This window comes from Sus scrofa, chromosome X (genome assembly GCF_054392235.1).
Source record: "Sus scrofa isolate SSC_HxYL_T2T_F1_AM1 chromosome X, Sscrofa_HxYL_maternal_Yorkshire_Landrace_v2.0, whole genome shotgun sequence".
NCBI classification, from domain to species: Eukaryota; Metazoa; Chordata; class Mammalia; order Artiodactyla; family Suidae; genus Sus; species Sus scrofa.
Genome location: NC_139401.1, coordinates 118,725,875 through 118,749,263, shown reverse-complemented (window position 1 = coordinate 118,749,263; position 23,389 = coordinate 118,725,875). Strand labels below are relative to the sequence as shown.

The following is a 23,389-nucleotide window of genomic DNA, read 5'->3' as shown; positions in this document are numbered from 1 at the left end:
CCTGTTCTCTCCCTTCCTTCCTCCTCCCCTCCTCAGATTACATTCAATGTAAATGATGTTAAAACTCTAACCTGTAACAAACAGCAAAATCCTAATGTCCCCCTTTGTCTTTTTTTGGGAACTGATCTATTGTTTGGAGTTCCTGAATGTAAGAGACAGTCCTCTGTAACTTTTCTTGAAGTGGATCACAGATTGTGTTTTGTTTAAATGTTTATGGCTGTTAAACATTTGTGTGGGAAAGCTCCCAAGGTGGTTTACAATCCTAAGGCAATCCTGCTGGAGCTCGCTGATTTCTTTTTCCAGTGCTGCTGCGAATCTGTTCCAAAGCATGGGAACTGGAGCTAGTAGGCGGAAAGAAAGAGAGTCTAAGGAGAAGGAAGGTCAGGAGTAAGTTACTTAAACCTGCTTAAGGGGCAGGATTTCCAAATGCAGCTGTAGTCAATGATAAAAAAAAAAAAAAAAAAAAAAAAGCCTGAAATTCAGAAAAGGGGTCACAGGTAGAGATAGAAATTTAAGATCTGAGCAATTGCAGTCAGAGATGAAACCTTACCAGAACTTCATTTCTCCAGGGGAAAGAGATTAGAGAGGAGAGCGGAGGATTTAGGGCTGTACCTTGGGGAAATCTTTAATGTTGGGGTGTGGAAGGAGACAGAGAAACACCGGAAGTAGAAACTACCACGCTCGGCTCCCCTGAGCTGTTAATTCTCAGCCAGATAATCTGAGTTACGCTAGGTGGAGGGTGGAAAATCTAGAGACGAAATAAATCCCCTGTGACTTCCTTTGCCTTGATGCAGGTTGTAGTAGATACAGAAAGAAGCTTATGTTTTCTCTTAGGGGTCACATTAATGAGGGGAAACCTCCATTGTGATTTTTAGCGGATGTTGTGATTTCATTATGGTCCTTATATGTGCTGAAATTACGTAGCTATTACTAGGCTACTCTTACGAGTTCAGGAAGACTGGGTTCCTACCATTCTCAGTTCTTACTACCGATAAATTTCTTCCTTTTCCAGGATTTGCAGAGAAACATAAAGGTACATGGAAACTAAGATATTATTTGATGTTATAAATAACTTGATGAAACCTACACTGATCAATTGGAGAAACAAAAGTAGCTGCCTTGATTTCTCAAATGATGCTTTAAGGTTCTACTCAGCTTCTTGCTGCCTCGCCCCAATGATCTAATACCTAAAAGAGCAGTTGAGTGCATCTGGTTTTGTATTAGATGTAGTTCTATAAAGTTTTGAAGGACACACCTTGATTCGCAGTGAAATTATAGGAGTGCTGTAATAACAAGAGAACTAATTTGGAGAAACGATCGTATAAACCATTTAAGCATCCCAAATAGGGAAAATCTGTGGCATGTGTTGAAAACACTTGACGAACTGATTGCCTCCTGGGAATTCAGGTGGCCTAGCAACGTGCACTCTTGGGTTCAAAAAAAAAAAAAAAAGTTGCCTTTTTTTTTTTTTCCCCAACCCCTCCTTCCAGTAGCTCAGGCATTGTAAAGAATCTTAGCAACTGTGGGAAAAAGAATTGCTTACAGTTGTGCTTATCTTAAAAGGATTATGGCAGATCTAGTAATCCAAATGAGAGACTCATTAGCTGCTGGGTACAGTGCTCAAGAGTTAAACACGACAGGTCACATTTGACAATGTGATAAATACCTCTCTGGTGACATCCTTTGCTGCCACATGGTAAACACCATAATTAGCATCCATGTCAGCATTTAGGTAACACCGAAGATAGGTTCGGTTCCGGAGGACTGACATATTATCCTGGCTGGAAGTGTTTAAACCATCAATAAAATATTGGAATGCCTGACCCTCGAAAATAGACTTTGGTCTCAATTATCCCAAGTGATCCTCGGCCGCTGCCTCTGGAATCTAAGGAGCAGCAAGGCCGCAAAGTATAGAGATTTATTCTTTGATTGACAGAATGTCAGTGGGTTTCGGGATGTTTCTCACATTGTATGGATTCAGGAAAAAGAACTTTCGAGCCCAAATTGTCCAGCATAATGAATCTAAAAGCTATGAGCTATAATCATGTGTCTATATTTAACAGTTTTCCTCAGTTTTCTTGATTGTAGATCCAAATCCTAAATCGTATTTAACGGGCATGACTTTATGTCTCATACTGGGAAATTTGTATTTAAATCTAATGTTGTGACGGTATCATACTGTTCCTAGTGTGTTATATCTTAAACATGATTTGATGCATATCAAAGTAGAGCAAAGCAAAATGGCTAAGAGAATGAGTTCTGGAATCAGAAGATGAAGACAGGAGAGCATCAGTCTAAGAGGGCTTGTGTGAAGACTGACTGAGTTCATTCATGTAAAATACCGATTATAGTACGTCGCATATGCCAAGACTGGATTAATAACCGTTCAGGGTCTTAGAAATATTAACATAAACTCATCTCCTCCTTGGTCGTTAGGGTCGCTGTGCCAGAGAGAACTGCAAGTACCTCCACCCTCCGCCCCACTTAAAAACGCAGCTGGAAATTAATGGACGGAACAATCTGATTCAACAAAAGACGGCCGCAGCCATGTTCGCCCAGCAGATGCAGTTTATGCTCCAAAATGCTCAAATGTCATCACTTGTAAGTCACAGCTCTGCTTTTTAAAAAATGCGTGTGTATATATATTTAAAGTATGTCTGTTTCTACGTTGGAATAACCTTGCGGGGCCTCTGGGAAGTTAGTCCCCAAAGGATTTAGGATGCCCGCTAATACATTAATTGGCCTACGGAGCTGTTGTACAGGTGAAGGGAGCGTTCAGGTGTGTTGGATTTAAAACCCGGGTCGCATTAATCATGAATTTCGTTTACAGAAGAATTAGTAAAGGAGCAGAGACATTTTAAGAGGAGAAAGGGGTTTCATTATTATGAAATTAACCCTTGGAATTTAGGGTATTAATTCAAACAGATTTCCTTGCTTTTTGATAGTAGTTTTGTTGTTACTTTTTCATAGAGTTTTTATTTTTTTGCTTTTTAGGGCCGTACCCGAGGCATGTGGAGGTTCCCAGGCTAGGGGTCCAGTCGGAGCTATAGCCACCAGCCTATGCCAGAGCCACAGCAATGCAGGATCCGAGCTGCATCTGCAACCTACACCACAGCTCACAGCAACGCCAGACCCACTGAGCGAGGCCAGGGATCAAACCTGTGACCTCATGGTTCCTAGTCAGATTTGTTACTGCTGTGCCACGATGGGAACTCCTAGACTTTTTATTTTAAAAGAATTTTTGATTTAAAGAAGTCACGGAGTAAGGATGCAGGTTTGATCCCTGGCCCTGCTCAATGGGTTAAAGGATCCAGCGTTGCCACAAGCTAGAGCATAGGTCTCAGATGTGGCATTGCTGTGGCTGTGGCGTAGACTGGCAGCTACAGTTCCAACTCAGCCCCTAGCCTGGGAACTTCCATATGCCATGGGTGCGGCCCTAAAACGACAAAAGAAAAGTCAAAATGATAGTACAGAGAGTTTCCATGTTACCCCTTATCTGGTTTCTCCCACTGTTAATATCTTAAATTTCCATGGTATATTTGTCAAAACTAAGGAACTGACATTTATATATTACTACCAACTGAACTCCAGAATTTATTCAGGCTTTACCAGATTTTCCATCAGTGAACTCTTTCTGTTCCGGTGTCCCATCCAGGGTACCACAGTGCATTTATTTGAATTCTGTCTCCCCGTCTCTCCTCTGGTCTGTGACTGTTTCTCAGTCTTTTCCCATTTCCCATGATCTTGACAGTCTTGAGAAATACCGGCCAGGTATATGGGGGTTTAACTTAACCTGGTCACAAGAGTTTTCTTTACCGAAACGGATAGTATTTTTGGTGTCATTCTAGACCAATGTCGAGTACTTGTATGGATCAGTGAGTTTAAATGGATCATTTAAAAAGCAATTTTGTCCTATGGAGAATTCATCTTGTCCTGATACCTTAAAATATAAAGTTGCACTTTGGTCTTAGATCTTTCAGGGTGAATTGAAAACTGTCCCTTTCTCCCGAGTTCTTCCAAGTCTCAAATTTAGTTCCATGGTGTCTCATTCTAATTCTGGCTGGCCTACTTCCTTTAAACCATTATCAGGACACTAATTGAAAAGGTTACATTATTTGTTACCCATTTCATTTGTGACTATGAAATCGGTGACTGAGAGCTGAAAGATGTATGTAGTATTTAGATGCAAGGAAAATGTGGGAGTAGGTCAGTCTGCTCTCAGCAAAACCTATCTCGTTATAAAGTTGATTCTCAGAATTCACAGACGTCTGTGGAGATAGGGCACCCCTTCTGTGGTATCTTTAGAGATAATGCAAAAAACACAGGTGGTTAGGGGTATTGACAAGTCTCTAAAATTTAGCACCATGATACTCGTTCCAGAATGTCTAGAAAATTTTAAGTAAAAGAGACAGATTTCACGTTTTGTATTAGTAGCTTGGCAAAAACTTTTGCCTGGAGCTCAGTGCTCATTAATTATTACATTGATAAATTCATCTCAAAAAGTCACCAGTGAGTGCTCCTTGGTGTTCCCCTTTGACCTGTAGTGATACTTATATGGTTGTACTCCTTCTTTACTTTATTTATTTATTTATTTGCTTTTTAGGGCCACACCGGCAGCATATGGAGGTTCCCAGGCTAGAGGTTGAATCAGAGCTACATCTGCAACCTATACCACAGCCACAGCAACACCAGATCCTTAACCCACTGAGCAAGGCCAGGGATTGAACCCGAAACCTCATGGTTCCTAGTCGGATCCGTTGCCGCTGTGCCACGACAGGAACTCCTGTACTCCTTCTGTAAACTCTGTCCTTAGCTTTCGCACACTGAAGAATTTCAGTCCATCCTTACTTCTGAAGGGATAGGGAAGAGAAAGAGGTTCTAGATACTGAGAATAGTATGAACAAAGCCACAGAGAAATGAATATGCTCGATGAGCCCAGAAAAATGTGAGTAGACGGGAAATAAAGCAAGGGAGCCTTCTACCCATCATTGCTACTCTTGGCCTCTTGTGGGATGTCCCAATTTCAGCCTAAGCAAAGAATAGGAGCCAGATTTTATCACAACACTCGAGCCCAGTATTTCCTACACAGCTGGAGCGTGTATTTCTTCGTAGATCAAGGGACATCGATCAACCGCCCCATTTCAGGGAACCAGAGCGCAAGGCCTGGGGTAAAGACGTGAGGCAGACTATTCATCTTCTATCCAGCCTCCAGTAGAGTAGCTCCATGCCAAGTCTCAACCCTTCATGCATTATTGATTACAGAGTGGCTTTTTTAGAGTCCAGCGAGAGATCCATTGAGGTTTCGGCCTCTTGTGCTTTCTCATTTGATTCTCCATGCTTTCTATGATGGAATACTTTTCCCCTTTTTTCTTCAAGGAGGGTGATTTCAGATTGCGGGTTGCAGAATATGACCAACATGACTCACAGGAATACCATTTATTGTACAGCGCATCACCAAGACACAAGACATTACTTAGAAGACCCCAGGGAACAATTGGAAATTGCTTTTCTACCTTGTAGATTATTTAACAATAGCTGTTGTGATGTGGTAAACTGATAAAAGATTCATTTCTGCAGTTACTATGTGTACAAAAAGCTAACCCCGGGATAGTTGATGCGATCCTCTCTTGTGGTCTCGAGAGCTGCCTTGTGGGCGTGTTGTAATTGAGCTAGTGTGGGCAATTTTAAGTGACATTTACCAGTCTGACTGGAAAGAAATGTTCTTTATTATGAAGCTTGGTTTTCCTATGGAAGTAACGTATAATTTGACTTCATTTCTCTGGTACCTGTTCTCCCCAAACATCCCTTCTAACCGCTCCCACCCCCAGCCTAATAATCGGATTCTTTTCCCTAAAATAGCCAAGCTTTTGTTTAAATTCCTAGCCCTGATGTTTGGCTGGCTGTATATTACGACCCATTTGGTATCGCTGCCTTGAACCTCAGGTCTTCTCACAAAGCACACTTTGATCTGTTTCTAGGATACCAGAAGAGCACATCTGCTTTTGGAAAATTGAGTATGGTTTGCTTATTATAAGCCCCCAGATAAAGGGGATGTCAGCCTAAACGTAGCTAGAGAACAGACTCTGTTCACTGTGACTGAACAATGAATAAAAGCCACACCTAGTCACTTTGGGTGGCATGCTTGCTGTGGCAGGCAAGTTTGTTCACTGTATCTAATAGGGCTGAAGTGACATTTGCGAGTATAAAATTCCACCTCAGAAAGCTTTTGTTAGTTTTATTGAGGAAGTTTAGCAGGTGACACAAAGGGTGTGACTCCCTAGTATTTTTCAGTGCCTCTTAAGAGAGAGAGTTGCTGATGTTCACAGCAAAAACTTAGATAATTAACAACTCCCCTTGGCCTAATTAAGGGGCAAACCTGAGCCCTGTAGAAGAATTTTAGGGAAAGCAGACACGCTGGATTCCAACTCTCAAGCAAAGCTAACAGTTGCAAATTTCAGGTCTTTTGACAACTTGGAATTTTTATTATGTAAGGAAATTGCCAAGGAAGGATTCTCACTGTTATGTCTATGTAAGGTGCATATGATGTTATAAGGCTATTAAAATTATTTTTGACTTCAACATTTTGTACAACCTAGACCTGCCCATGTCTGTACATTCCTTCATTTCTCTCTCTGAATGTGGTGATTCACGTGGAGGCAGTCCTTTACATGCAGGTAAACTGGACCCAGTTGAGTCTGTTCCCCGGATGACTTATATAGAGGTTATTGGCTCAGCCATTGCGGTGTGTGCCAAGTCCTCTGGTCTGCTCTGTACTTTTCACGGCTTGTGTTCCTGTAGCCAAATCATGCTGTTCCAAACCGCAGAGGCTACGCACTGAGGGACTTCAGGCTTTTTCTTTATCACAGACAGAATCAGCTGATGTCCATCTGGACCCTCCCCACCTTTTTATAGGATTTTTACAAGTTTTTAACCAAATACATTTCTCATAAACAAGCTTATATGTCTCTCTAACATTAATTCTAGTAAGGAATGAAGGTGAACCAAATGGAGAAAAAATAGGAATGAATTTCCCATAGATAGGAAGAAGGGAGATATACTAATGAATGAATAATATCAGTATTTTTAGACTTGAATGTTTTGAATGTTTTTCTTCTTAAATTAAAGGGGAGCTATAAGATATATTGCTTTCTGCAGTTTTGGACTAAGACAGATTTAACGGAACAGAAGTAAATTGCAAAATAGTTATTTACTTTTTTTTGAACGTGTTAGTGAAATGATTTTGAAGTTAGAAACAAAAGCGTAATATCCTCCCCTCACCAAGATATATTACACATTTTGCATATTCACATCAGAGTTACAGTTTTTCTGGTTGACGTAAACTTTTTTTTTTTTTAATGCCTGTACTTGCAGCATGTGGAATTTCCCAGGCCAGGTATCAACCCAAGCCACAGTAGTGACAACGCCAGATCCTTAAACTGCTGGGTCAGCGATAAACTAACTTTTTCTTTTCTTTTCTTTTCTTTTTTTTTTTTTTTTTTTTTTTTTTGGGTTTTTAGGGCTATACCCGCGGCATATGGAAGTAGAGCTGCAGCTTCTGGCCCAGCCACAGCAATGCCAGATCCGAGTTGTGTCTGTGACCCACACCACAGCTCACAGCAACGCCAGATCCGTAACCCACTGAGCGAGGCCAGGGATCAAACCTGTGTTCTCATGGATACTAGTCACATTTGTGGCCACTGAGCCACAACGGGGACTCCCTAGGCCTAACTTTATTGACTGAAGTATTTATGCTGTCTCTCTGTTGTCAGGGCTCTTCTATTAGAAATTATCTTTAAAAAGGTGAGCAAGATACTGTGTAGATTTAATGGAAAGGGAAATTATGTCCACATTCCCTATGACCCGAATCATGGTCGGTACAGAAATTACAGTGAATTTTAATGAAGATTCTTCCATGAGTTTCTCAGTTTCCCTACTCATGAAACAATAAATGATGACATTTAGCTCTTTCATCTCGTGGTGACAGTAAATGTTTTGCAAAGTGATTTTTGCAAGGTATTCAAGGCAGTAGACGACAGGCATTGTGTAATTATAAGGTTACTGTGTTCTTAGTGTATAATTAGGACTGTCATTATTATGTGAAATTCCACACTGACTCAGCTGGACCAGATCACATCACAGGAGTGTGTGGAGTTGAGACCACACTACAGGCCAAACATTTTATCCAGGTTTTACTACATTTTCTGAAAATGAGAAGAGATTTGACTTGTAGATAGAGCACGTGAGCCCCTAGCATTCTCTACTTGTTCTGCACGTGGTTCCCAGGGGCAGGCTGACCCGGAGGTTAGCGAAGGCTCAGCGCCCCTCAGGTACATGGTCTCCTGCCAAGGCCCCGGGAGGAGGCCTAGCAGTGTGTTTACAGTGTGTTTGTAAAGTCCACCAGAGGCATCCGTGTGTTCCTTGTTCTTAGGGCTCCCCGCCCCACCCAACTGCCTGAACTTCAGGGCCCACAGATCCCGGACTCACTCCGGATTGCAGTTTCCCCTCCGCAGGAGAGTGCTTTCCCTCGGCTGCGAATGTCCCACAACTGGAAGCCCCTTTTACAGTAAAACCAAGTCAGTCCCACCAGCGGGAGGTTTGCCGCCTTGCCCCCAGCCTGTCCACTATGCAGGGCAAAACCTGGGTTTTTTTTGTTGTTGTTGTTTTTTTTAAGCGAAAATGAAAGTGCTACCCTTTTGCTCTCCAACAGAGGGGGTTTGTACGTGATATCGTTTCAGCGGGCACAGTTTCTTTGCTAGAAACACATCTCCACACTCTCCCTTTATCCGCCCTCATATGTTCCCAGGGGATAAATGCAACGTAATCTCCTCTCAGCCCCTTTCGTGTCCTCCTCCTCCTCCTCCTCCGGGGCTGGTTAGCTCCGTTGCTTAGAGCCTGGTGCTAATGAGACCATGCAGGCCTGTTGGCTCTCCTGCTCTCCGTCACAGTCAGAGCTACAGCCAGTGACCTCAGCATCGCTTGTCATTAATCAGCCCCGTGATGATGGTGGGAAGTTGGAAGGGTCTGTGAAAATCGGTTTTCCTGCTGGAGGATAAAGAAAATCCTCCAACAGCAGCAAGAGACAAAGCCAGTGCTGGACGATCTCACCCATAGAGGAGGATTTTTTTTTTTTTTTTTCTTATCACCACCCTTCCCTTACTCAGATCAGCAGAGCTCAGGAGTTTGTCACCGAGGGCCATCAGGAGACCTAATGTAAAAAGAACCCGCTTGTCTTCCCCAGATGATGATAATCTTCAAGTGGTTCCCCAAATAACCCTAATCTGGAAGTTCCCGTCGTGGCACAGTGGAAAGGAATCCGACTAGGAACCATGAGGTCAGGGTTCGATCCCTGGCCTCCCTCAGCGGGTTGAGGATCCAGTGTTGCCGTGAGCCATAGTGTAGGTCGAAGACGCCGTTCAGATCTGGTGTTGCTGTGGCTGTGGTGTAGACTGGCAGCTGAGGCTCTGATTTGACCCCTAGCCTGGGAACCACCGTATGCCGTGGGTGAGGCCTAAAAAGGCAGAAAACAAAAACCCAAAAACCTACCCTAATCTGCCATAATATTCTTTATAGATGTACTAACTGTTATTTGAAAACCTTCATCTAGTCTCCTCTCATAAACCGTTCTGTGGGTATCAGACACGTCACCTATTCACTTGTCCCCTGGAACCACAGGTTTGTAATAAGACATGACATATTTTGGTCTACAGTATCACTAAACCATTTTTTCTAGAACTCTTCATGGGATACTTTCTGGTAGTGATGACTTAGCCACTCCAGTTAAAAACCGTGGCTCAGCAGGTTAAGAACCCAACTAGGAACCATGAGGTTGTGGGTTCAATCCCTGGCCTCGCTCAGTGGGTTAAGGATCCGGCATTGCCATGAGCTGTGGTGTGGGTCGCAGATGCGGCTCAGATCTGGCGTGGCTGTGGCTGTGGTGTCGGTGGGCAGCTGCAGCTTGGATTGGACCCCTAGCCTGGGAACCTCCATGTGCCGTGGGTGTGGCCCTGAAAAAAAAAGAACACTGCATGCATACATATGGTGTGTGTGTATACACGCATGTGTGTTATAAAACACCCCGTGTTTCTCATACCATTTGACCCAGCATTTCACATCTGTATCAAAAGACAGTTTGGGAGGGGCCTTCTGCTTAACGTTTTCCTCGGTAGAGAGTAAAACGGATGGATTTATTCAGTGTCTCTGCCACTACCTTTGATCCCTGGGTGTTTCTCTTGTGCTGTGAGTTTTGATTTGAATTTTTCTAACTGGTGAACCTAAACATAACCGGTGACCTAGAAATCCCCATTGACTCAGTTCACTAAATATTTCTCTGCCCTCCAGGGATATGTGATCTAACAGTAGTAACCTGGTGGATTCATGGTTTTGTGATCTCCTTGGTTTCGGAATTGTACCTGATCCTCCATCTTTTTATAGCTCTGGGCTTTTCTTTTTTCCTCCGTAGTGGTATTTCTATATTAGCCGTGCAAGGTTTTGTTTGAGTGTGTGTTGTTGTTTTGGTGGCTGGAGTGACAGAGGTGGCACTGATGCTTTGTTGGACCTCTGATAATTATACTCCTTTGCATCCTTTTACCCTGGGCTTGCTTTGAGCTGTCTCTAGTTTCCAGGCTTCCTAAGAGTTCTTTGCTTTTTATCACCTCTTGCCATTTACCTCTCCCCCCAAACCCATACATTTCTTTCATACCTTTGTTAAGATTGGATAACCATTTGCAACTTTTTAAAGAGATTTTTTTAAAACCTTTTTCTTAGCTGCGCCTATGGCATGGAGACGTTCTGAGGCCAGGGATCAAACCCACGCCACAGCAGGAACCAAAGCCATGGCAGTGACAATGCCAGATCCTTAACCCACTGAGCCACCAGGGAACTCCTCGCTTGACTTTTCAAGAGTTTTTTTTTTTCCCCCCTCGTAGTCTACTAAAGCTAATAGAAGTGTCAACATTATTACATAGCGACCAACAAACAATTTTTAGGTCAGTTCTTGTTCACATCTCAAGAACAAAGTCAAAATCCCCTTACCCATCTAAGAAGCCATTTACTCTTTTGCCAGATCCTTACTTGTCGAAACCAGCTGGCATTGTGTCGATCTGTGTTAGGCACCCCGTTATCAATCCCCGCCTGCTTTGTGGCTTCTCCTCCCACTACCTACAGGCAGATCCAAGCCATGACTTGTTCCCTCTCGCTTGCTACTCTTTACACATTTATACCCACAATAATCTATTGATCCTTCCCCTTCCTGCCTGCCTTCGATGCTTCCCCTTATTTGGAGACTTCCGTGCTCAATAGGGTCAGAAAAGCCAGGTCTAGGTGAAGACGATTATTCACTTTTGAACCTCGAATTTACTTTTCTTCGCTCTCTCTTGGGCCACAGCGACGTATTCATTAACAAGTATGGTTGGTACATAAACACCACTATCCGCTCACATCTGTTTATAAAGTACACGCTCAGTTATTGAGGGGCCAGTTAACTAGTCTGTAGGTTATGTGGGCCTCCTGTAGTGTGTGCCTTTTGGCTACTTCAGTCTCCACGAAACCCCTCTCCAGGAGCGTGGCGATGACCAAGCACAAACTGTGCAACAAAGATGAGCCAGTTGTGCTCCATGTGAACAGCGAGTTAAGTCTGATGGAAATGAAAACTACACATCTCGTTGTGCTTTGGGATTATCTAAGGATAGACACATGCATGGTGATGGTGAAAGGGGCTTCCTTTTATACTATATAAATGCTTGTAAATGAGTAATAAAAGGAAGGGACTGTGAGTGCTAAAATTAGGAGAGCTATGTTTCTGGTATTAAAATCAACAAATTGTTACCAAATGTTTACCATCCTATAAAAGGAAATGTTTCGGCGTCCACCTTTAGAAAGGAGCTCAGAGAGGGAAAGCCTTAATTATTATATTGACTTCAGGCCAGGAGTAGCCTAAATGGCTTAAGTATCTTGCATCCATCCAACAATAATTTTAACCGACCTTGGATATTATTAAAGTAACTACCAATAGATCTAGGCTGGTGGGAGATACAGAGATGGATTTTTACATAACATTTAATGTTTATTTCTTTCTACCAGATTGAGTAATAGCTCGTTTTAGTTAATAAATCAATGTTCCTAAAAAATGTATGTTAAACTAGACATATTTATTCAAGGCATCGTTTTTCATTGAATTGTATTGATATTCAAAGGTGCTTCAGAATCCCTTAAAACCAAAACGTGATGGCTCCTCAAATTTTACCTCAACAGGAGACCATCTAACTCCTCATTCCTGGTGACTGAGTAGTTAACTGTTTTACAAACAAATAGGTAAGAACATGAATTTTAGTAACGATGTATATAAAAGAACATGTTTTAAATTGAAGTATAGTGATTTACAGTGTTGGGCCAATTTCTCCCATACAGCAAAGTGACCCAGTCATACATATATATATACACATTCTTTTTTTCATATTACCTTCCATCATGGTCTCTCCCAGGAGATTGGATATAATATGTTCCTTGTGCTAAACAGGAGGATCTCTGCGAAAGAAGGTTTTAGTGAATACTTTTGTGTTCATTTCTAAAGCCAGACTTCTTCAACTTGCGGAGTCATGCCATAAGTATTAAATTTATATCAATAGATTTCTTAAATAATTAGCTCTTTACTTTCAGAATTGATGGAGTGCTCTATTTTTTGGAATCCTCTAGAATGAAGGTCAGCGAAATTTTCCCTAAATGACTAATAAATATTTTAGGCTTTTGAGACAGGAAGCAAAGTTGAGGATACTGCTCAGGTACTTCTGTAATAAGAGCGAAAATATATCCACACTTTTTGTTATCTAGGTCTATGAGTGAGCGTAGTAGAATTTATTTATGGACACGGAAACATAAATTGCATGTAATTTTCGCGTGTTATGAAATATGATTCATTGTTTGCTTTTTTCCAACTACTTAAAAAACGTAGAAACCACTCTTACCATTCCAGCTTTACAAAAACAGGGCAGGCTGGATTGGGCTCAGGGGCTGTGCTTTGCCAACCTTGACCCTAGAACACGGGTCTTAAACAGTATGTAGTCCGTAACCCCACATCAGGGGTGAGTTCATGAGGTCCTTGAACTTTTTTTGGGGGGGGTCTCTGTAGGGCTGCACCCGCAGCATATGGAGGTTCCCAGGCTAGGGGTCCAATCAGCTCTAGCCGCTGGTCTACACCACAGCCACAGCAACGCAGGGTCCGAGCTGTGTCTGTGACCTACACCACAGCTCACAGCAACGCCGGATCCCTAAGCCACTGAGCAAGGCCGGGGATCGAACCTCGTGTCCTCGTGGATGCTAGTCAGATTCATTTCCATTGAGCCACAACAGGAACTCCGGTCCTTGAACTTTTTGAGATCACACACAGTTTGTGCACACAGGATTTTTTTTTCCCCCTGTGGACAGGGTCCACAGCTTTTATCACGACTCTCAGAAAAGTTCAGGACTCAAAAACAGATTAAGTTCCACTGTCATAGAGACAGTTCGCTGAATTTTAGAAAGCATTTCCTAAGCGTTACCCCAAGAGGTCTTAGATCCTGTGTAAGAAACTGGTAACTTGCGGGGATTCCTACCCTAGCACCTAATACTGCAAGGGACATGGAGGATAAATAATTTTCTAGGTACTCTTTTTAGTCATATGTCATTCCTATTGGTTCTATAAGACTCAGAGAAAGATGAAAATCCACACCCCGTGCTTTCTCATACTTTGAAATATTTACTAAATAACTTAGGTGTGAGTGAATATCTGAAACATATTTCAGTGCCCAGTCCGTTCAGGCTGGAAATAGAAATCATGTTCAACCTGGTTGGGAACCTTTTTCTTTCAAATGAAGCTTACCCCACAGATTGGTTCATGTCAGCTCAGCTGACATTAAGGGCTGCAATACAGGTATAGGAAGCATTACAGACGCTTATTTAAACTGAATGTGCGAATGTGCAGGCTGCCTGATGTTAACAGGTGGCTGTTAGCTAAATCTAAGTAGTTACCCTGGGGCAGAGGTGGTGATGAGAAACAAAAATAGCCATTTGAAAATAAGTAAGAAACTCAGGAGTTTCCTGCCTGTGCCCAAAGGTTGGGAATAAAAGAATTTGCTTCTTCTCAATAAACATGTTATAGAATTAAGTTTATGCCAGAGGAAATGGTTATAAAACTTACAATACTAATTTTAAAACCTAAAGATGGCACGGTATATAACCTTACAAAACCTAAACTTTTTTAGCAAGCCCCTTGCACCTTTTTTTTATTAAAGTATAGTTGGTTTTCAGTGTTGTGCCTTGCCCTTTTTATATAGACCTTTAATTAATTCACAGCCTGTTTTCATAAAATTGGAATCTATAACAAATGTAAGAAGGTTAAAATATATTCCCCCCAAAAAGCTGAAGTTAACCCCAAAAAGGACGGAAAAAAATACGTAAGTTCAGAGCTATGTTATAAATAGGAAGCATTGCTTACATGTACATAATTCTCAAATATCATTGTTCAGTATTTATTAATGACTAATGTTTTTTAATCTAGAAAGTTCACTTACCTGCAAGTTTTCCTTTTAATTCAGTCGTTTTTTTAAAATGTAATAATAGGTCTTCTCAGCTCTGTGACAAGCCAAAGAGAGAGAGCAAAAGGCAAAAGCAAGGAAAGTAGGATGATAAAAAAAAAAAAAAAAGTATTAGGAAAGTCAGAGAGGAAAAAGAAGTAAAACAGAGTACTTTATGTGGTTCCAATAGGTAAACCATTTGAGATTCTTGTTCATTTTGAGACAACCATGTATCAATCGTCAAATTGATAAAGTCTGCCCTAGCTCACTATATAAAATAATACCATATCAGCTAATTCCTGAGCTTCCTGTCCTATTCAGTGAGAAGTATGACATGTCCTTACAGCCTGTTACAGCACAGTGCCTAGTTAGGCTGGGTCAGCACTCGGATCTTGTCCTCAAACCCCAAAGCACCTCCCCTGACTGTGCCCCCGCCCCCCGCATCTTTCTTGCCACTTGGTGTCACCCCTTTCCTCTTAAAGCTCTTGGCCACCACGGCTTCTCTATCTGCCCTAGTGAGTCTTGCTACTTTCGGGGGGGTGGGGGTGGGGGGCATGTTCTTTCTGTCCTTCCTAATGCACCCATTAGCTAATTTGCTAAATTCATCGAAGGTAGAGTGCTCATGGCCAAGTCCTTCCTTCCAAGTTGAATGTGGCATTTTCAGAGAACGCTCTGCTAGTGAAAAGTTGAAGCCTGACTAGGGCATGGCACCATGAGCAGAAATGACCCCTCGCCTCATACTCCATAGCTTTCCCTTCTGCCTGCATTTTTTTTTTTTTTTTTTTTTTTTTTTGTCTTTTTGCTATTTCTTGGGCCGCTCCCGCGGCATATGGAGGTTCCCAGGCTAGGGGTCTAATCGGAGCTGTAGCCACCGGCCTACACCAGAGCCACAGCAACACAGGATCCGAGCCGCGTCTGCGACCTACACCACAGCTCAGGGCAACACCGGATCGTTAACCCACTGAGCAAGGGCAGGGACCGAACCCTCAACCTCATGGTTCCTAGTCGGAGTCGTTAACCACTGCGCCACGACGGGAACTCCCCGTTCTGCCTGCATTTAGAGCTGTTCCCATTCATGTGATTCAGCAGAAGGTGTGGGCACAGCTTGGCAGTGCAACACATTATCTTCTTGGTGAAAAAGCAAGACATCTCAATACAACTCTTAAAAAGTTGAGAAAAACTTCTAAAAGTGTAAAAAAGAAAGCACACGTGCTGTTAGTAATCCGTAGGGAGACAACACACTACCTACCAGGAAAAGTCACTGTGAGAAATGTACCACATGGACTCGTGATTTGTCATTCACTCATTAAGATGTTTAAATTTATGTTTAGATTATGTCATTCATTATGTCAGTTATTCACTCTGTATTGGGTACTATGGGGCGACAAGAGAACGATCCCATTGTGACCACATTGGGAAGAGACCCTCACATGTGGAGCAAAATGGAAAACAGCACAGTAGAGTGATAAAGTGTATGGTTACAGATAATAAAGGCAACACATAAAAAAAATACAAACTCTTTTGAGATCAGGACTTTTACAAAACGGAAAAGCCAGTAGGAGCCCTTTGCATTTCCAAGACTTTTCTTTACAGGTTATACTCTAGTGCATGTACGTTATAATCCTGTTATCTCTTCCTGCCCAATAGGGATCCTTGTAGCACTTTTAGGGCCCCCCTTTTAAACCGTGCACATCATCTGGTCCCTCTGATAAAGACAAGGCCAGGCAAGTCAGATTCGTTTGTAAAATAGGATCTAAACAAATAGCCATAGCAATTTCATTTTAGGTAGACAGCAGGACATTGTTAAGACTCTCACTTTTAAAAGTCTGCCCCTTTCTTCCTCCCTCCTTGCTGTCTTCATAACTGAGGGTGGGCCAAGAAGAGAAGCAAGTAGGGTAGGTGGCAGCCATGGTAGGACTGGCAGCTTTGGAGCCAAGCAGTACTGCCCAGGAAGGGAAGGGCAGGGTGGCATGAAGGAGCCTTTCAGGAGGATCTGGCATCTGCCAGCAAAGGCCATGCCTATCTGAGGACACCAGGCCTATGGCCCATGTTTGTACCATATCATTGGTGACATGGTTTTTAGGTAAATGTGGACATGCCAGAGAAAACACATCTCTATCAGTGGGATTTAATTTAGCTAATTTGTGACTGTTAAAATCATATGGCGTGGTATATCAGCTTCCCCATAAATTTGTTCCTCAAAGTGATTTGTTGGTTTAAAAGCAATTCCTATATGGGAATTAGTATGAGGCTAAAAATAAATCGGAAGATACAACGGTCAAATTTTTTTTTTTTTTTTTGGGCTGCACCTGTGGTGTATATGGAAGTTCCCTGGCCAGCTTTCAAATCCAAGCTGCAGCTGCAGCCTACAGCACATCTGTGGCAGTGTTGGATCCTTAACCCACTGCACTGGGCTGGGGATCAAACCCATGCCTCAGCAGTGACCTAAGCCGCTGCAGAGACAATGCGGGATCCTTAACCTGCTACATCACAGCGTGAACTCCCACCATAGTCAGTTCTGACATGGCTTAGGCATTTGAAAGAATGCTTCCTTGTGGAATAATAGGAATAATCTATTTACCTCTAAGACCTTTTTTTTTTTTTTTTTCCTCTTTGAAACATGCAGACTTCTTTTCCTGTGACTCCATCACTTGCAGCTAATCCTGCCATGGCTTACAATCCTTACTTACCTCATCCTGGGATGGGCCTGGTCCCTGCTGAACTTTTACCAAACGCACCTGTTCTGATTTCTGGAAACCCGCCTCTCGCACTGCCAGGAGCTGCTGGTCCAAAACTGATGCGTTCAGATAAACTGGAGGTATTTGTGTAGAAATATATAAATACCTATAGGGTAGATATTAACCTTATGCCTAAACATTCTAAGGGCCCGTGTTTTGAATGCTTGACATAAGTGCATCTGGATTTTAAGCTTATGGAATATAACCTCAGAAAAATGCTAAACATTTTACTACGGTAATTTTATTGTGTTACAAAATGCACAGATTCAGTTGTGATGGTACGTCAAAAAATGTCTTAGGGTACCCAGCCCCAGACTGCGAGTCTCCTTTGCCAGGGCACAGAAAGTCTGGGGGGAATGCTCCTTTTTTACGCAGGCTCCAGCTTTAGCTTTATAGACTGGGATTACTGTATTCGTTGATGAGTCTTAATCAAACTGCAAAATATGTAGACCAACTCTCTATGAATGCAGACTGTAAATAAGTCTCATAGGGTCCAAACCTTTTTCTCCATTTTAAGGAGGATGTTCTAGAACATATGTATCCCTTGATGCCTAAGAAAGGGAAATCTCAAATAAATTTAAAACAGCTTCTTGATGTATGGAAGTCCTTCAAACTGTCATTCTTCATAAATTGAGATAAATAACTAGTCGACTTCTTACAAAGGCAGCTCCATGGACAGCTACTTAACTGCCTTGCCGTGTATCAATGAGGTCTGTGCGTGCCCTTTAGTCATGGTCCACAAGTCTGCTTCTAAAAAGCACATCTTGTGTGATGAAGACACATCTTGGACCTTAACAAAATAACCCCTTCTTGCAAAGTTAACTTTAGGCTGCGTATCAAGTGAAGAATTCAAAATTGGTTTTCAGCAATACTTTTATTTCAGTGTAAGGAAAACAGACAAGTTTTTCCTGTGGGGAGAATGGATTTTTTTTTTCTTGGAATAGAAATGTTGTTTGTGTTTACATCTCATAGGAATATGGCTTAACATTATCCTTCAGCTTTAAAATTGTTTCCTAGATAGATGACACAGAGTGTATACTGTTGCTCTTACATTCACTGGCAAAATAAATAAAAGCTAATCACCTTCCAAGCATTGGTGTGATTTTTTTTTTTCCTTTAAGGTTTGCCGTGAGTTTCAGCGTGGAAATTGTACCCGTGGTGAGAACGACTGCCGCTACGCTCACCCTACGGATGTCTCTATGATTGAGACAAGCGATAATACCGTGACCATCTGCATGGATTACATCAAAGGTCGATGCTCCCGTGAGAAATGCAAGTACTTTCATCCTCCTGCACACTTGCAAGCCAAACTCAAGGCAGCTCATCACCAGATGAACCATTCAGCTGCCACCGCGATGGTAAGCACAGGCCAGGGCTTGTGGATTATCTGTCGGGGAGTAAATGATGAATAGATTCCTCAATTTGTCTCATGTCCTGTAACCACAGTCTTGAATATTCATGAGTGAACCATAAAATGAACTGCCTGGGTTACAGGCTGGAAAAGAGAGAACCCATTTATTCTAATTCATTCACTAAAATTTTCTAAAGACGATGATTTTAAAACTTGACTAGGGACTTGAACCTACTATGCTTTTTTTCCCATTTTTCCGAGAAAGGGTAAACTATACCACTTAAATAGTAAATGATGTTTAAGTGGTTTTTATGGCCCAGATAACCTCAATCTCCTAAAAGGGCAGAAAGTTGCCTTTCTGCCCCATAAGCCACCTTCCCGGACACTTTGCTGATAACATCCTTGATGCCTTTCAGGGACAGAGGGCTTGGAGAATGGGCTGGTACGTGGGTTCTCGCTTCCCCAAGGTTAGTGCTTGCAAGGCAGCAGCCATCCACGGCTGGGGGAATTTTCTACATGGTAGGGAGAAGAGGCCTGGCTATTGAGTTGCCCTAAGGGAGTTTTGGGGGGAAAGTTAGTCCTACAGGGTGATAAGTTGAAAAATAGGAATCGGACTCACTTAAACTTGTCACGGCTGTCACTTATTTTGACAGGCAGCGTGCTATTCTTTTCTTTCATAGCCTGGGCCTCTCCTCGTGTAATATAAGGTATAACCCCAATAAGGGACAAAGCCCTGAGGAAACTTCATTTTTCCTGGCCTGGGAAGGAAAAGAAATCTGCTCCTGAAGCCCATGACTGAGCTCTTCCCTTTTCAGGAGAGACGCATTTATTTTCAGACACCCCCCTATTTGTTGAGGAGTTTTCCTCATACTGAGCTGAACTCTCCCTTGCCGGAAGCTGGCACTTAGACGTATTTGATGACAAAACATAAAGTCCATCCCCGTTTCCAAAGAGCCTGCTTCTCATGTCTTCTCTCTTCCCCACATTTGTCCAAGCACTCCCCGTAGATGAAGGCGTTAAGGACGCAGCAGCGATTTTAGATTGCTCCTCTTTCTCCATAGCCCTGCACTCTGGGAACAGAACGCAGGACCTCGTGAAAGAGCTGAGTACCCGGACAACAGAGTCTGTTGAGGAGTGTTTAAAAAGACTTCACCAGATAGTTTTTTGTCTTAAATTCTTTTGAAGGAGGGGTTTTAGGCTATGAAAATAGCAAGGTATCTAGAATATCCAGTGCAGAATTTAAGCCTCCAGTCGTTAGATTCTTTCTGTTGGTGGCGGAGAGTTCGGAAACAGCGTGGACCTGTTGTGAAGGAGAGGAATACCATTGACCCCCTAAAAAGAAAGGTTCTCAGATGCATGGGATGTACAAGGAATGGCTGGTCTGGGCCATTGCGTGCCTGTCCCATGCTCAGTCATGGGGCCTTCGGATGTATGCACGTATTTCTGATGATTTGGGTGTGTTGGGAAGAATGCATATAAGTCCGCCCCACATTTCCATATAGAATAAAATATATTCTATATAGGCTTTCAGCTGGTGCTTTTGAACATCAATGTCACATTCCTTTCTGAACAGGTAAAGTCACATTGGCCCATAGGAGTTTGTCGCAGCTCAGATTAAACAAAGGAGGCTGCAGGAAGAAGTTTAAGCTTTGTCTACTTTAAGGATTCGGAGTTTGCGAAATAGAGATTTCTACTCTTGTTCTTGGGCCTAGCTCAGGCTAACTTCCCTGAAAGCAGCTTGTATGCATTGAAAAGAAAAGACTTGAAGGCGTGATAACTTGGTTTGCAAATGAAAACAGAGATACTTCTTTACCCCCAGGAATGAGGAGGTCAGGGCAGGGCCCTTTCGGCACGTGGAAGGCTAGCTCCTCAGCCTAAAGTGTTGCCATCTCCCTTAGAATTTGGAGCGTACCCAATTGTGGTTGCCAGGACAAGGTCTTAAAGGATGGTGCGATTTGGTGAGGAAAAACTGTAATACCAAATTTCTCTCGTGAATCTGATCCAGGCGCAAGTTTCACTGCGTGTTATAAGCACAGTGGGATTTTGAAAGAATTGTAGATGTGAAAGGGGGATTTTAAAATCCTAAGAGGCTTCAGAATTAAACCTGACAAGGCCTTAACAAAGCAATTGGTAGATACCAAGAGGCACGGCAAGCCTCTTGGTATGTGAATTGCACACCTTTTGCTTAATGTCCATGGTATCTGGGTGAGGTCGGTGGTGAGGGAGGATTAATTCATTTGCTTCTTCCTTACCTGTTAGTTGGGAGACACAGTTAGAGGATTTGGACCTGAAGTCCTCTTGTAAACTGGATTTTGGATTTTGGAGCTACAGAATCAGACTCTGATCTACTGACATGTTTTTTTTTTTTTTCACCTGCATGCCACATAGCTCCTAGATCCACCTCAGAATTTTAACTGGCCAGAATCTCTTTGCTGCTGTATCCGTTGCTTCTGCGAATCTCATTTTAATACTCTAATAGATGAGCATCCCTTACATGTTCATTTGAAATGATCATTTGCTGTTAACAGCTTCCCGTCACATCCTGCCCAAACGATGAGGTCCTTTTTTATTTGTCTAAATGAGTGAAGTGGAAACCTTTTTTCCTCCCAGTAGGTTTATTTTCTGTTTTGGACCCAGTATGTACTCATATAGTGAACTGCTTCATCCCTACCGTTAATGACCTTGCAAAGGGTTCCCGGGCCAGACCTTATCTAAGGGCTACTTACTTGGTTTGAGTACATATGCTGCTTTCTTTGGTACTATTTATTAATCCGTCCTTCCCTCGCAGGCCCTACAGCCTGGTGCACTTCAGCTGATACCAAAGAGATCGGCACTCGAAAAGACCAATGGTGCCACCCCGGTCTTTAATCCCAATGTTTTCCACTGCCAACAATCTCTGCCTAACCTGCAGCTCCCGCAGCCGGCATTTATCCCTGCAGGTGAGAACAGGGCTCTGGGCACCGTGAGTTGAGTGATGTTGCGTTGAGTGATGTTGCGAATGAATACAGTGCACACCAGCTCCCCGAGAGCTTTTATATGAGGATTGTCAATGGGTATGTTGATTAGAAATAAGACAAGGCAGTTATGCTTGATCTGCTTGTATATAGACCTGTTTTTCAGTGGTTCCTGAACATGAATGGTTGGAAATCAAACTAGGAAACACTGTCAGCACGTTCCTTTTGAGCATTTCTTAATTGTTGCTTCCTATGTTTGATTCACTTATTTCAGTCTCAAACTAATTCTTTGACTCTTAGGTATCGTTTTCAAAGACAGTGGTTTGCCTTCATGAAAAAACAAAGTTTCTGAGCTTCAGCACTGCAAAAATAGGTAGTCTATACATATCTCTGATATGCCAAAGATAGTTATAATAAAACTATCCTTAAATGTGTATTATTAGCATAATAATATATATAGTGTGTGTGTGCATATATATACACACACTATATTTATACATATATATATATATATATATATATATATATCTCAGGAAGTTTTAGCTTCTAACTCTTAAACCAGTTACTATAAAATGGCACTGTATCATATTTTTCTGACAGTTTGTGGCACATTCTCTTACCTCCTACATTCAACTATATTTAATAGCATAACAGTTTTGCACTAATTGAAAAGAAAAATTTAAGCCATGATTTGTTCAAATAAATATATATGATGAGGGGAAAAAAACTTTTCTTCCAGTGGTTCAGCACAGTTAGTTGAAAATACTAACCACTGGGTGTAAAGTATATATATATATATATATATATATATATATGTATGTATTTTTTGGATCAGAACCATAAATGCCCCAGTTTGGAAACTATTAAATGAAAATGATAGGCTTTAAAAATTACTTTAGAAATCTTGTTAATTATAAATATACTAAGCACAGAGTTTGATATACCTGGACTTGAAGAAACCTACTGGTTAACTGATATGTTAATCAATTTTAAAAGAAGCCATTAGAAACAAGTCTTTTGTCTAGTTACCAACCATAATAGTTCTTTATGAGATCATTTTAAATATACAATTTTTAGACTTTTCTTTGATTATTTATTTATTTCGGCTGTGCCTGTGGCATGCAGAAGTTTCTTGGCCAGGGGTCAAACCTGTGTCACAGCTGTAAGCTGAGCCATAGCAGTGACAACACCAGGTCCTTAACCCACTGAGCCACGTGGGAACTCCCAATTGTTAGACTTTGGAGGGATGGATCTGGCTAATTTAAAAATCTAGCCGTATAAGCAAAAACGTCAGAAGAATCCCTTTCCCCTTAATTAATAGCGAAATAAAAACTTGTCGGGCTGAGAGTCCCCTCTTGATGAAAACCCTGTTTGCCATATGTTCGTAGTCAGGTCCTTGGTTGCGAGGTGGAGGAGGTAATGATAATAGATTCGTGCCCTAAGTAGAACTTATTGGCACCAGCTGCCAGATCCTGGTGCATAGTTTGAAAATCATATGTGTAGTAAATTAAACTCTCCCTTCCCTAATAAAAAAAAAATCACTTAGCATGTATTGTCCCAATAAGTATGTAATTAAAGTGAGGTAATGCCTTCTAAAGAAAAATTAGTGTTCATTTTTATACCTAAGAATCCAAGAATTACTTTGATTACCTGGGATTGTGATCTTAAGCTGTAATTGTGAGCATGGGAGATCACTGGATATGCATGTGCTGATTCATTAATATTGCTAAGAATATCTTTCTTGTTAAAAATTATTTCTATCAGTAAAGCTTTAATAATGAAATGTCTCTTTTCTTTACT

At 41.8% G+C, this 23,389-nt stretch overlaps 1 protein-coding gene across 51 annotated transcripts in view; it reads left to right on the top strand.

Annotated features, from left to right (window-relative positions):
• The window catches only part of MBNL3 (muscleblind like splicing regulator 3), a 124,800-nt gene that overhangs the window by 88,620 nt on the left and 12,791 nt on the right, over positions 1-23,389 (top strand). For 32 of the 51 annotated variants that reach the window (XR_014834553.1, XR_014834552.1, XR_002340532.2 and 29 more), the window contains 4 exon segments: positions 2,437-2,601; positions 17,173-17,364; positions 18,406-18,642; positions 21,424-21,574. Coding sequence is in view for 41 of the 51 variants with exons in the window: in XM_021079447.2 (XP_020935106.1) it covers positions 2,437-2,601; positions 17,173-17,364; positions 18,406-18,642; positions 21,424-21,574 (745 nt within the window). In the remaining 10 variants the exon portion in view is untranslated. 51 annotated transcript variants of the gene reach the window in all.